Below are 12,805 nucleotides of genomic sequence, written 5' to 3'. Positions count from 1 at the left end.
ATTACAAAACAATTACATTGTCAATCATGTTACGCTATTATTAAAATGTTTCCTTTTCTTTTTACTTCTCCGCAATGCCAATATTTTGCTATATATATATATATATATATATATATATATATATATATATATATATATATATATAGATATATAAATATATATATAGATATATATATAGATATAGATATATATAGATAGATATGACAACAACACTCATATCATTGACAAAACAATTACATTAACAATCATCTTACGTTAAATTTAAAATGTTTACTTTTCTTTTTCATAACTTCTTTAACACACTACTTCTCCGCTGCGAAGCGCGGGTATTCTGCTAGTATATATATAAAATGAAGCATTGTTTACATTCTATCTTTCATCTACCATATTGACGGTGTATGTCTGTTTTTATAAATAGGTTTAGTAGGAGTTAAAGTGAAGCCACTTTAGAGAGAATACAAAAAAGAAAACAAGTAAAGGTTATAAATACTATATACAGTGGGATGCAAAAGTTTGGGAAACCTTGTTAATAGTCATTATTTTCCTGTATAAATCGTTGGTTGTTACAATAAAAAATGTCAGTTAAATATATCATATAGGAGACACACACAGTGATATTTGAAAAGTGAAATGAAGTTTATTGGATTTACAGAAAGTGTGCAATAATTGTTCAAACAAAATCAGGCAGGTGCATAAATTTGGGCACCACAAAAAAGAAATAAAATCAATATTTAGTAGATCCGCCTTTTGCAGAAATTACAGCCTCTAAATGCTTCCTGTAGGTTCCAATGAGAGTCTGGATTGTGGTTGAAGGTATTTTGGACCATTCCTCTTTACAAAACATCTCTAGTTAATTCAGGTTTGATGGCTTCCGAGCATGGACAGCTCTCTTTAACTCACACCACAGATTTTCAATTATATTCAGGTCTGGGGACTGAGATGGCCATTCCAGAACGTTGTACTTGTTCCTCTGCATGAATGCCTTAGTGGATTTTGAGCAGTGTTTCGGGTCGTTGTCTTGTTGAAAGATCCAGCCCCGGCGCAGCTTCAGCTTTGTCACTGATTCCTGGACATTGGTCTCCAGAATCTGCTGATACTGAGTGGAATCCATGAGTCCCTCAACTTTGACAAGATTCCCAGTCCCTGCACTGGCCACACAGCCCCACAGCATGATGGAACCACCACCATATTTTACTGTAGGTAGCAGGTGTTTTCTTGGAATGCTGTGTTCTTTTTCGTCCATGCATAACAACAACAACAACAACATTTATTTATCTAGCACATTTTCATACAAACAGTTGCTCAAAGTGCTTTACATAATAAAGAATAGAAAAATAAAAGACAATAAGAAAACAAAATAAATCAACATTAATTAACATCGAATAAGAGTAAGGTTCAATGGCCAGGGGGGACAGAAAAAAAAAAAAAAACTCCAGACGGCTGGAGAAAAAATAAAATCTGTAGGGATTCCAGACCATGAGACCGCCCAGTCCCCTCTGGGCATTCTACCTAACATAAATGAAACAGTCCTCTTTGGATTTAGGGTTCTCATGGAAGGACTTGATGAAGATGGTCACGTAGACTTCTGCCTTTAATCCATCCATCATTGTTGGAGCATCATGAAGCTCTGAGTAGGTGGAGGTGGCGCAGGCCACCACCACAAAGAAACCGGAAAAAGAAACAGAAAAGAGAGTAGGGGTCAGTACGGATTTTAGATCCACCCTGAATAGTTATTATGATGAATTGAACATATAGAGTATCAGGATTAAGTTAAATTAAGTTAAATTGAAGTTATAGAAAGGCCATGTTAAAGTAATATGTTTTCAGCAGTGTTTTAAATTGCTCTACTGTATCAGCCTTGCGAATTCCTATTGGCAGGCTATTCCAAATTTTAGGTGCATAGCAGCAGAAGGCCGACTCACCACTTCTTTTAAGTTTTGTTCTTGGAATTCTAAGGAGACACTCATTTGAGGATCTGAGGTTACGGTTTGGAATATAAGGTGTCAGACATTCCGATATATACGATGGGGCGAGATTATTTAAGGCTTTATAAACCATAAGCAGAATTTTAAAGTCAATCCTGAATGACACAGGTAACCAGTGTAGTGACATTAAAACTGGAGAAATGTGTTCGGATTTTCTTTTCCTATTTAGGATTCTAGCAGCTGCATTCTGCACTAGTTGCAAACGATTTATGTCTTTTTTGGGTAGTCCTGAGAGGAGTGCGTTACAGTAATCTAGTCGACTGAAAACAAACACGTGAACTAATTTCTCAGCATCTTTCAGTGATATAAGAGGTCTAACTTTTCTTATGTTTCTTAAGTGAAAAAATGCTGTCCTAATGATCTGATTAATATGCGATTTAAAATTCAGATTACAGTCAACAATTACCCCTAAGCTTTTTACCTCCGTCTTGACTTTTAATCCTAATGTATCCAGTTTATTTATAATAGCCTCATTGTATCCATTATTGCTATCAACATTTCAGTTTTCTCTTTATTTAAATTGAGAAAGTTACTATTCATCCATTCTGAGATACAAGTCAGACATTGTGTTAGTGAATCGATGGAATCGGGGTCATCAGGTGCTATTGATAAGTACAGCTGTGTGTCATCAGCATAGCTGTGGTAGCTCACGTTGTGCCCTGAGATAATCTGACCTAACGGAAGCATGTAGATTGAGAATAACAGCGGACCCAGGGATAACGCCCCTTGTTATGCCCAAATAACTCAATTTTAGTTTCATCAGTCCACAGCACCTAATTCCAAAATGAAGCTGGCTTGTCCAAATGTGCTTGAGCATACCTCAAGCAGCTCTGTTTGCGCTGTGGGCGGAGAAAAGGCTTCCTCTGCATCACTCTCGCATACAGTATCTCCTTGTGTAAAGTGTGCCGAATGGTTGAACGATGCACAGTGACTCCATCTGCTGCAAGATGATGTTGTAGGTCTTTGGTGCTGGTCTGTGGGTTGACTCTGACTGTTCTCACCATTCGTCGCTTCTGTCTATCCAAATCTTTCTTGGTCTGCCACTTCGAGCCTTAACTTGAACTGAGCCTGTGGTCTTCCATTTCCTCAATATGTTCCTAACTGTGGAAACAGACAGCTTAAATCTCTGGGACAGCTTTCTGTATCCTTCCCCTAAACCATGATGGTGAACAATCTTTGTCTTCAGGTCATTTGAGAGTTGTTTTGTGACCCCCATGTTGCTACTCTTCAGAGAAAATTAAAGGAGGAGGGAAACTTACAATTGACCCCCTTAAATACTCTTTCTCATTATAGGATTCACCTGTGTATGTAGGTCAGGGGTCACTGAGCTTACCAAGCCAATTTGAGTTCCAATAATTAGTTCTAAAACTTTTGGAATCAATAAAATGACAACGGTGCCCAAATTTATGCACCTGCCTGATTTTGTTTGAACAATTATTGCACAAAATTCTGTAAATCCAATAAACTTCATTTCACTTCTCAAATATCACTGTGTGTGTCTCCTATAGGATATATTTAAGTGACATTTTTTATCGTAACAACCAACGATTTATACAGGAAAATAATGACTATTAACAAGGTTGCCCAAACTTTTGCATCCCACTGTATATCATTAGAAGCAATCAAAAAGTGATATATTTTGTAAAAAGTATTTGTTGTTTCCTAATATCCTCTTTTTTGCATATTTTACACAGTGAATTGGGTATAGATCATTATACATAAAATACAGTTTCTATATTTTAGGAGCAAAACATCCCCAAAAACAATGGGAAAAACTAATTAAGCCTGTAGTTTCAATACTTGGTTGCAACACCTGTAGCAGCAATAATTATTTAATATTAAACGCTTCCTGTTATTTGATATCAATATTTCACTGATATGCCAGACATAGTGGAACTTGTGTCATCCAAATAGATCTACATTTAGCTTGTCTGTCCATAAAACATGTTTGAAAAGACTTAAAATCATCCAGGTGTTTCTTTGCTAATGCAAGACAAGTACTGATGGTACTTCTGGATAGTAGGGGTTTCCACCTTGCTACTCTCTCGTGAATCCCATGTTTACTTCGTCTCTTTCTTATTGACTTTTGCTGAGGCTATATAGAGGTCTGAAGTTCTTTCAGTGTTTTTCTAGGATCCTCTGTGACTTCTTGAATGAGTCATTGCTTTGTCCTTTGGGTAATTTTGGCCAGTCAGGTTTCATAGGAAAATTCACCATTATTTGAAATGTTCTATATTTGGAGATGAAGGCTCTCAGTGTGGTGTGGTGAAGTGGCTGATCTTTAGAAAGGGAAATTCAGGAGTTGGATAATTTTATTACATGCATATATTAAATATAAATTTAGAAATTGAGTTATATGTTTATTTTGGTCCCCTTTTTCCACTTTTATACTTTGTCAATTCATTCAGAGTCAAAAAAGTCAAAGTCAAAGCGAACTTTATTGTCATCTCAACCATATACAAGTATAAAGTTAGATGAAATTGTGAAGCTCAGGGTCCACAGTGTAACAACACGAAGTGCAAATAATAAATTAAAAATAGAATTAAAATTTAAATTTAAAATTAAAACACAAACAAGAAAAGACATTGTGTAAAGACAAGACAACGAAGTAGCAGCAATATTGACGTGTAGTAAGCAATATGAACATTGATGCAATGCATGGTATTTGCAATCTAGATACTGTACATAAATATAGTCAATAGATATGTAATGTAATAAATAAATAATAGATATAGATAATATTATCAGTGTATGATAATAGTTGTTTAAGACATGTGTAAACAATGACAGTTCAGAATGTTTCATAGCAGAAGGATATCAAGAGTGTTAAAATGCTTAAACGTCAGTATTGGATTTTCAGTTCTTTTCTACATGCACACTAGTCATTCACTGTGATGAATATGTAAAATGAAAGGATATCAGGAAGGGGTAAAAAAAACATTTTCACATTACTATATGAATATAAACATGTGTGTCTGTATGTGTCTTATGTTCTTCGAACATTAAAATAAACTTCATTTACATTATAAATTTGTATTATCATTTCTTTGGCAGCTACTGTAAAATTGAAAGAAGTAAGAATGATTCACAGATTATGAAATTCATTGGAATAAAAATTTTCAGCACCAGAACTGAATTAAACTAAACATATCTCAAGAAAATATGTAATATCATTGCCACTGAGTACAGACAATCACCTTTTATTTGATTTACCAAATTGTGAACAAACGCTTACAATTAAAAAAATGTTGCTTCTTTTCTTTCTCAGTTTCACCACTGCCTGCTGTAAATTTTTAGCATTTAGTTTTTAGGTTGTTGTGTGTGTCGAAGTGGGCATGAGTTCAGAGTTCTGTGGTGACATTTAAGGATAGTTCCAAATGTTGGCTATAGAGCAAAAAAGTGCATTCCATGTTTTGGAAAGTGTGCACTGATTGTTTTTACAAAAAATATAGCACCACTAATATGAGACTTTGATATATTTTTGTCATTTTGTATCCTAATGTTAATTGCTGTATTGTAAAAATGTTCTGTATAACCATTTTGCAGTGTTCTGTCATTTGATGTTTTTTTCATTTACAGTACTTATGATGCACATGAACACATCAGTTTCTGATAAAGTAAAGAACAATGCAATTTCATTACCTTTCATTGTATAACAATCTTTTACTTCATTTTTAGGATATAGGTCATATGTTTGTGACAGTTGGCATGTGTGACCAGGCTGTGAATGCATACTTGAAATGTAATGAACCAAAAGCTGCAGTTGATGCATGTGTGCACCTAAATCAGGTACGATATTTTCAAACTGAATGATATGTCAGTGATTCCTTTTTAAGAGCTATTAATCATTCTATATTCAGTATACCTTTTAATGAAGATATCTATAGAATTCTTGCTGTGAAAATTTTAATTCATATAATATATTCCATTTATGTCAATTATACGCAGGTGGTGCCATGGTAGTGCCGCTGCCTCGCAGTAAGGAAATCATGGGTTCACATCCCGGGTCCTTTCTGTGTGGAGCACAAAGCGCTTTGAGTAGTGAGAAAAGCTCTATATAAATGTAAAGAATTATTAATTATTATGATTATTATTATTATGATAATAGTATTATCCAGCAGTGTCACAGTTTCAGTATAAGACAATTAGAGTAGAATTGTCTTCCAGACATGTATTATGACCAAAACAATGCCCAAATCCTGAATTTTCTTGGCATGATTTAATGGCAGGTCAAAATATTTTAAATTTTACTTTTTATGATTTCTTATTTCGCATGATTCAGTTTCTTTCTTTCTGTCATCTGCCACACTTGTTATAAATTAGAGATTTTCACACTTGTTATAAATTAGAGATTTTATCATAATGAAACATAGTGTTGAGAACAAGAATAAGAATAGTTTGTCTGGAAGAAAATAGTCAGGTGAATTTAAGTGACAATAATTAAATACTTGTATCTCAGTGTTAATGTGCAACAAAATATTGTATTTCATTAACTATATTTCAAATATTCATCAATGATATATATATAAAGTAGCATAAGGTTATGCAGTCCATGCTGGTACGCCTAAATTCCAGTCTCATTTCATGTTAAAATGGACGATTTTCTAGTAACTGCAATAAAAACCTTTCTAAAAATGAAGAAACTGTAGTCTTTTAACTTCCTTAGCTTTAACCCTGAGCATTTCTTGGGCTTGGATTTCTATGTAAAAATGGTTAATCTGTTATAATATGATATATACTGTTAAGCCTGTATAATGCTTGGGTCAGTATTCTTTGCCATCTAGTAGATAAAATAATATGCTGAAAAAATTATGAATATTTCTATATGTTTTGTCACTTTATGGTAACTCATCAATTTTCATGAGTGAGGTGGAGCCTTTGACCAAATCACACAATGGCATGTAAATGAAAAGCTGTGAATCTAGTTTTAGAGCAAAATGAAACTGAACCAGTAGTTGAATGAAGTGATAGTAATGACAATATAAATTGGTCATCACATGTTGACACAGATAACTGAAACTGGTATATCTGGCACTGGATGACTCAACCATCTCTATATACCTCTTGAAGTCAGCAATGTGAAGCTTTAATGTGGGGCAGGTTGGCTTGTGACAATAAGGCAAAATGCTTGTGCTGCAGTGGAAGAACAAGAGAGACTTTAGTCCCCTCAGAACTATTTAAAATGGAGCAACTGTCAGTTTTTGTTTCAGGAGAAATTTGGACATCCTTAAGTCTTGCACCATGCTAACCTACAATAACACAATCATGTGGATCATGCATTGATATTCCACCATCACATGCACAAGTAACAGAATAATATTGTAAGAAAAACATGCTTCTATTGTCCTGATATCAACATTGGGCTGTTCATTGGTGACTAATTTTAAAACATATCACACGAAGGGTGTCTGCATCACTGCTGTAGTGGACAATAGGCATACCTTCCTTACTGCATTTATGTTGACATTTTGATATCTACATGTTTCAATTACATGTAATAACATTTCTCCTTGTTGAAAAAAAATCAGCTTTTTGGCTTGTTTTTCCAGAGATAAACATAATGTTAAGGAAGTATTACCTCATATTTTGAAATGTATATTAAATTTGAGATTGTAAGTTTTATTTTGGCAGCACTAATGTGCATTTTGAAATTTTAAACAAAACTATGAGGCTTGATAATTCAAATAACACAAAAGGTACCTGTACAGTCTTTGGTGACAAAATTAACTTTATTCCTTTATTGTAAAATTGTACTCTTTAAATATCTGGCTTGTACTTATTTAATGAAACAAACATTTCAGTTGATGATTTCTGTGTTCGTATGGCTTTTCGTTTGCAGTGATGGCATTTGGTATGCTAGATAGAGCATAGTCTGACTCATTTCTCTATTAGAAATTTAATAGCCAGAAAAACATGAAAAAATCATTTGTTATTTAGAGAAAACAGACATAATTATGAATGTTATGTAGTAAAGCTTTGAGTGGTTTTGTCTAATTAATATCAACATGTTCTGGTTAGACTTGATGCCATAGATTGTTTTAAAAAAATTGTTTGCGTGCCTTCTGATTCACCAACTTCAAAGGACCTAATTTTCAAAAACTTGTGTTGATTTTTTTTTCAGCTAGCCACTAAATATGTGTATATTTTAAAAACACTTTAAACAAAGAAATTTGTTTATTTTATAAAAAGGCTAAAAATTTGCAAATTGAATCTTAAAAATATGGTTCCTGTTTATAATAAAGTTTATAAGATGTACAGTACATTGTGTTTTGCTACTAGGTTACCATACAACTGATATCCTTTTGCTTTTCTAAAAGTGGAACAAAGCTGTTGAACTAGCTAAGAATCACAACATGAAAGAGATTGGACCCCTCTTGTCAAAATATGCCTCGCACTTATTGGAGAAGAATAAAATCCTGGATGCAATTGAGCTCTACAGAAAAGCCCATCACTTTCTGGATGCTGCAAAACTCATGTTCAAGGTATATTCTATAGGTGATTTTATAGTATTGTTCGTGTTTTATTTAATGAGAAACTGCAAGATAAAATGAAACATTGTTGAATTTTTTAAACAGTATCTTAATGAGGAAAAAGTAAATTTTCTTTAAAATACTTTAATTCTTTATTTACATAAAAATTTAACTAATACTAATAAAAGGCAAAGCCCTCAATGACTCACTCACTCACTGACTCACTCACTCACTCATCAATAATTCTCCAACTTCCCGTGTAGGTAGAAGGCTGAAATTTGGCAGGCTCATTCCTTACAGCTTACTTACAAAAGTTGGGCAGGTTTCATTTCGAAATTCTACGCGTAATGGTCATAACTGGAACTTATTTTTCTCCATATACTGTAATGGACGTTAGTTTAATGGCTGTGGGGGGCGGAGCTGCGTGTGACATCATCACGCCTCCCATGTAATCACGTGAACTGACTGTGACCGCAGTACGTAGAAAAGAAGGAAGAGCTCCCAAAGAGCGCTAAAGAAAAACGCAGAATACTTTATTCGCGAGATACAACTTTAATGAGAAGACACGAGGTATAAACGAGACTTTGGATCACTTTGTAACGGAGTTAAAATTGCTGTAGCGAGTGCCGGGTCTTAGCTAACATTAAATAAAGCCGTGGACATCGCAACATCACATAAGAGAGCAGCTCACGTGAACTGACTGAATGCAGTACGAGTGATCACTTCCATGCATCAAACCTGTTAAAAAAACGCATTACACAATTGACAAGGTAGGAAAAGAATATGCTCCGAGTTGAGCTCCACAGCTGACGCGGTCTTGTGGAAGCAACTTCGTCACACTGCCACCAAATACAGAAAAATCCACAAATTAATATACACACTGTCTCTAGAGTTTCTCCACACTCAATGTATTCCTCGCATCCCCTTTATACCCTCTGATCTCCCATTTCAATTCAGATGCCTCCAATTTCCAGTAAGGCTCTGCTGCGTGATAACAAGTAATAAGTCTCAGGGACAGACCCTACAAAATGATGCCATTGATTTCAGGCAAGATTGCTTTTCTCCTGGACAACTATACGTTGCATTCTCAAGAGTGAGCTTGCGCAGCTTCGTCATATTACAACCGGAGTGCAGCCAGAAACTTTTAAGTGCCGGGTCTTAGCTAACATTAAATAAAGCCGTGGACATCGCAACATCACACAAGAGAGCAGCTCACTTGAACTGACTGAACGCAGTACGAGTGATCACTTCCATGCATCAAACCTGTTCAAAAAACGCATTACACAATTGACAAGGTGATGGCTTTATATGTCGTTCGTTTATAAAACAGTGGAGAAACCGTGTAAAGGCTGTTTCACAAAAAACCAGCGGAGCGTCTTATATGAGCAGGCAGTCAGCTAAAGAAGGGAATCAATAAATATTTATAATCGTAATAAATGAACAAAAAATAACTTACAAGCTGCGGATTAAATAAAGGAAATGGGTACCTGAACAGTAAAGTAAGTCTTGAATAGCTACACAATAACTATAAGCATCGTAATAAACGAACAATAAAACAGTACAGAACCGCAAAGCAAGGAGAAACATTGGCCTTATATGGCGTTCGTTTATAAAGCAGCGGAGAAGCTTTGTGAAGGCAGCTACACAAAAAAAACAGCAGAGTGCCACACTCTGAATGTATTCCTGGCATCACCGTTATACCCTCTGATCTCCCATTTCAATTGAAGTGCCTCAAATTTCCAGTAAGGCTTTGCTTTGCGATGACAATTAATAAGTCTCAGGGACACACCCTACAAAAGGTTGCCATTGATTTGAGGCAACATTGCTTTCCTCCTGGACAAAACTATACTTTGCATTCTCAAAAGTAATCTCAGTGCACAGCTTGGTCATATTACAACCGGACTGCTGAACTGACAACGTGGTATACAAAGAGATCCTTAACAGATAGTTATTGGTATATTTTCCCTCAGTTTAAAAGGTTTTCTTTTCTTCTTAATAAAATTTAAAAGCAGTTCTTCGTAGCTGCGAGTCGCGGGGATTTTGCTATATACAGTATATATATATATTTAGATATATATGTATGCATGTATGTTTATATATATATATAATATATATATATACTGTATATATAATATATATATATGTAGATATGCGTATATATGTGTATATATATGTGAATATGTGCATATAATATATATGTGTGTATATATGTAGATATGTATATATATGTAGATCTGTATATATATGTATATATGTGTCTGTGTGTTGTGGAGCCGACCCGGACACAGACAGGCGGACATGTTGTTCTTCACCCATCCATCCATCCATCCATTTTCTAACCCGCTGAATCCGAATACAGGGTCACGGGGGTCTGCCGGAGCCAATCCCAGCCAACACAGGGCACAAGGCAGGAACCAATCCTGGGCAGGGTGCCAACCCACCACAGGACACACACAAACACACCCACACACCAAGCACACACTAGGGCCAATTCAGAATCGCCAATCCACCTAACCTGCATGTCTTTGGATTGTGGGAGGAAACCGGAGCGCCCGGAGGAAACCCACGCAGACACGGGGAGAACATGCAAACTCCACGCAGGGAGGACCTGGGAAGCGAACCCGGATCTCCTAACTGCGAGGCAGCAGCGCTACCACTGCGCCACCGTGCCGCCCTTGTTCTTCACCACCACACGTATTTTATTTACAATATATTTACAATGTATATGGTCACTAAGACCCACTGTCCACAAGTGCACAAACCCCAATACAGTCCTGGCCACTCAAATGCCTTTCTTCGGGCCGCCTCCACTCTCCTCTCTTGCCTCGTCCTCCTTCCACCCGACTCTAGCCTCGAATGAAGGGAGACGGCCCCTTTTATACATGACCCGGATGAGCTCCAGGTGCTTCCGACACTCCCCCGTTGGCCACGCTCCAGCGTGGCGGAAGTGCCGGCTGTTCTCCCGGCAGCTCTCCGGGTGTCGTCCAAAGTCTTCCCCCCAGCAGCAGGAAGCTGGGGCAACAGGTCCCAAGGCATTGCCTCCTGGCGGTGACCACGGGTCCCTACAGGGTAGGGCTTCCATGCCCTCAACCCGTGTCCCCAGAGCATCCATGTGGGTACGTATCCATGTATGTATGTATGTATGTATGTATGTATGTATATATATATATATATATATATATATATATATATATATATATATATATATATATATATATATATATATATATATATGTATATATATATATATATATATATATATATAATGTGTGTGTGTGTATGTGTATGTGTGTATATATGTACAGGTATATGTATCTGTATGTATGTATATATGTATGTGTGTGTATGTATGTGTGTATATATGTTGATATGTGTATATATGTATATATATATATATAATATATATAGATATGTGTATGTGTAGATATGTGTATATGTAGATATGTTTATATGTATATATGTATATATGTTTATATGTGTGTGTGTATATATATGACAGCAACACTCATAACAGTGACAAAACAATTACATTGACAATCATGTTACGTTATTTTTAAAATGTTTCCTTTTCTTTTTCATAACTTCATTAACACACTACTTCTCCGCTGCGAAGCGCGGGTATTTTGCTAGTAGTTTAATAAAAGTTTTGTGTTTTTTAATAAAGGGAAGAGCTTGAGGTACATTTTCTAGTATAGTCATAACTCAGAACTAACCGCTCAGTTTTCAATTACTGCTGTGGTTACTTTTTTTTGCAGAGGTTATACTGTATATTCTTTCTGTCTCATGTAGATTACTTCTTGTTTCCTGTCACTGTTGGCTAGTGGTTTTGAGCCGGTGGGACTACCATCTTGCCCACGACTGGATTTTATCTTATGTCTATCGTTGCTGGCATAAATTGAGGCATTTTATTTCTGCTTAGCCAATTTAAGTCCATGGCAGTATCTTTTCTAGGAAATAAAATTTTCATGAGGCTTGGTCAGAAGTTGAAGAGAACAGTTGCCGTGGTTCAGGGAATGAATGCTTTTATCATGACCTCATATAAAATTCCTAAGCTGCAAAAAAGTTAAGGCATCAATTAAACATTTTAGAACAGAGTGATTTTAGCAACTTTTTTGTTATGATTCCTTATGTGAATTCATACTGCTTCATTCAAAGTGTGTTTGACCCTTATAAAAATCTGGATTTAAGTATCCTTTAGAGGTTCATGCCCAATGAATGACATGGTTAAAGAAACATGTTGGGGTGGAAAGTGTTTTTATTTTTTCTGTAAAGGTTAACACTGGTGGAGAAGTGTACCTACAGAATCCTATCATTGACAATAAATGTATAAACAAATACATTAATTTATAT

At 35.7% G+C, this 12,805-nt stretch overlaps 1 protein-coding gene across 2 annotated transcripts in view; it reads left to right on the top strand.

Moving 5' to 3' along the window:
- The window catches only part of wdr35 (WD repeat domain 35), an 89,426-nt gene that overhangs the window by 64,782 nt on the left and 11,839 nt on the right, over positions 1–12,805 (top strand). For both annotated transcript variants that reach the window (XM_039748176.1, XM_039748175.1), the window contains 2 exons: positions 5,664–5,774; positions 8,303–8,467. In XM_039748176.1, coding sequence (XP_039604110.1) covers positions 5,664–5,774; positions 8,303–8,467 — 276 coding nt within the window. The remainder of the gene's footprint in view (positions 1–5,663; positions 5,775–8,302; positions 8,468–12,805) is intronic.

This window comes from Polypterus senegalus, chromosome 3, assembly GCF_016835505.1.
Source record: "Polypterus senegalus isolate Bchr_013 chromosome 3, ASM1683550v1, whole genome shotgun sequence".
Taxonomy (NCBI): Eukaryota; Metazoa; Chordata; class Cladistia; order Polypteriformes; family Polypteridae; genus Polypterus; species Polypterus senegalus.
This window is presented reverse-complemented; position numbering and strand designations above follow the sequence as displayed.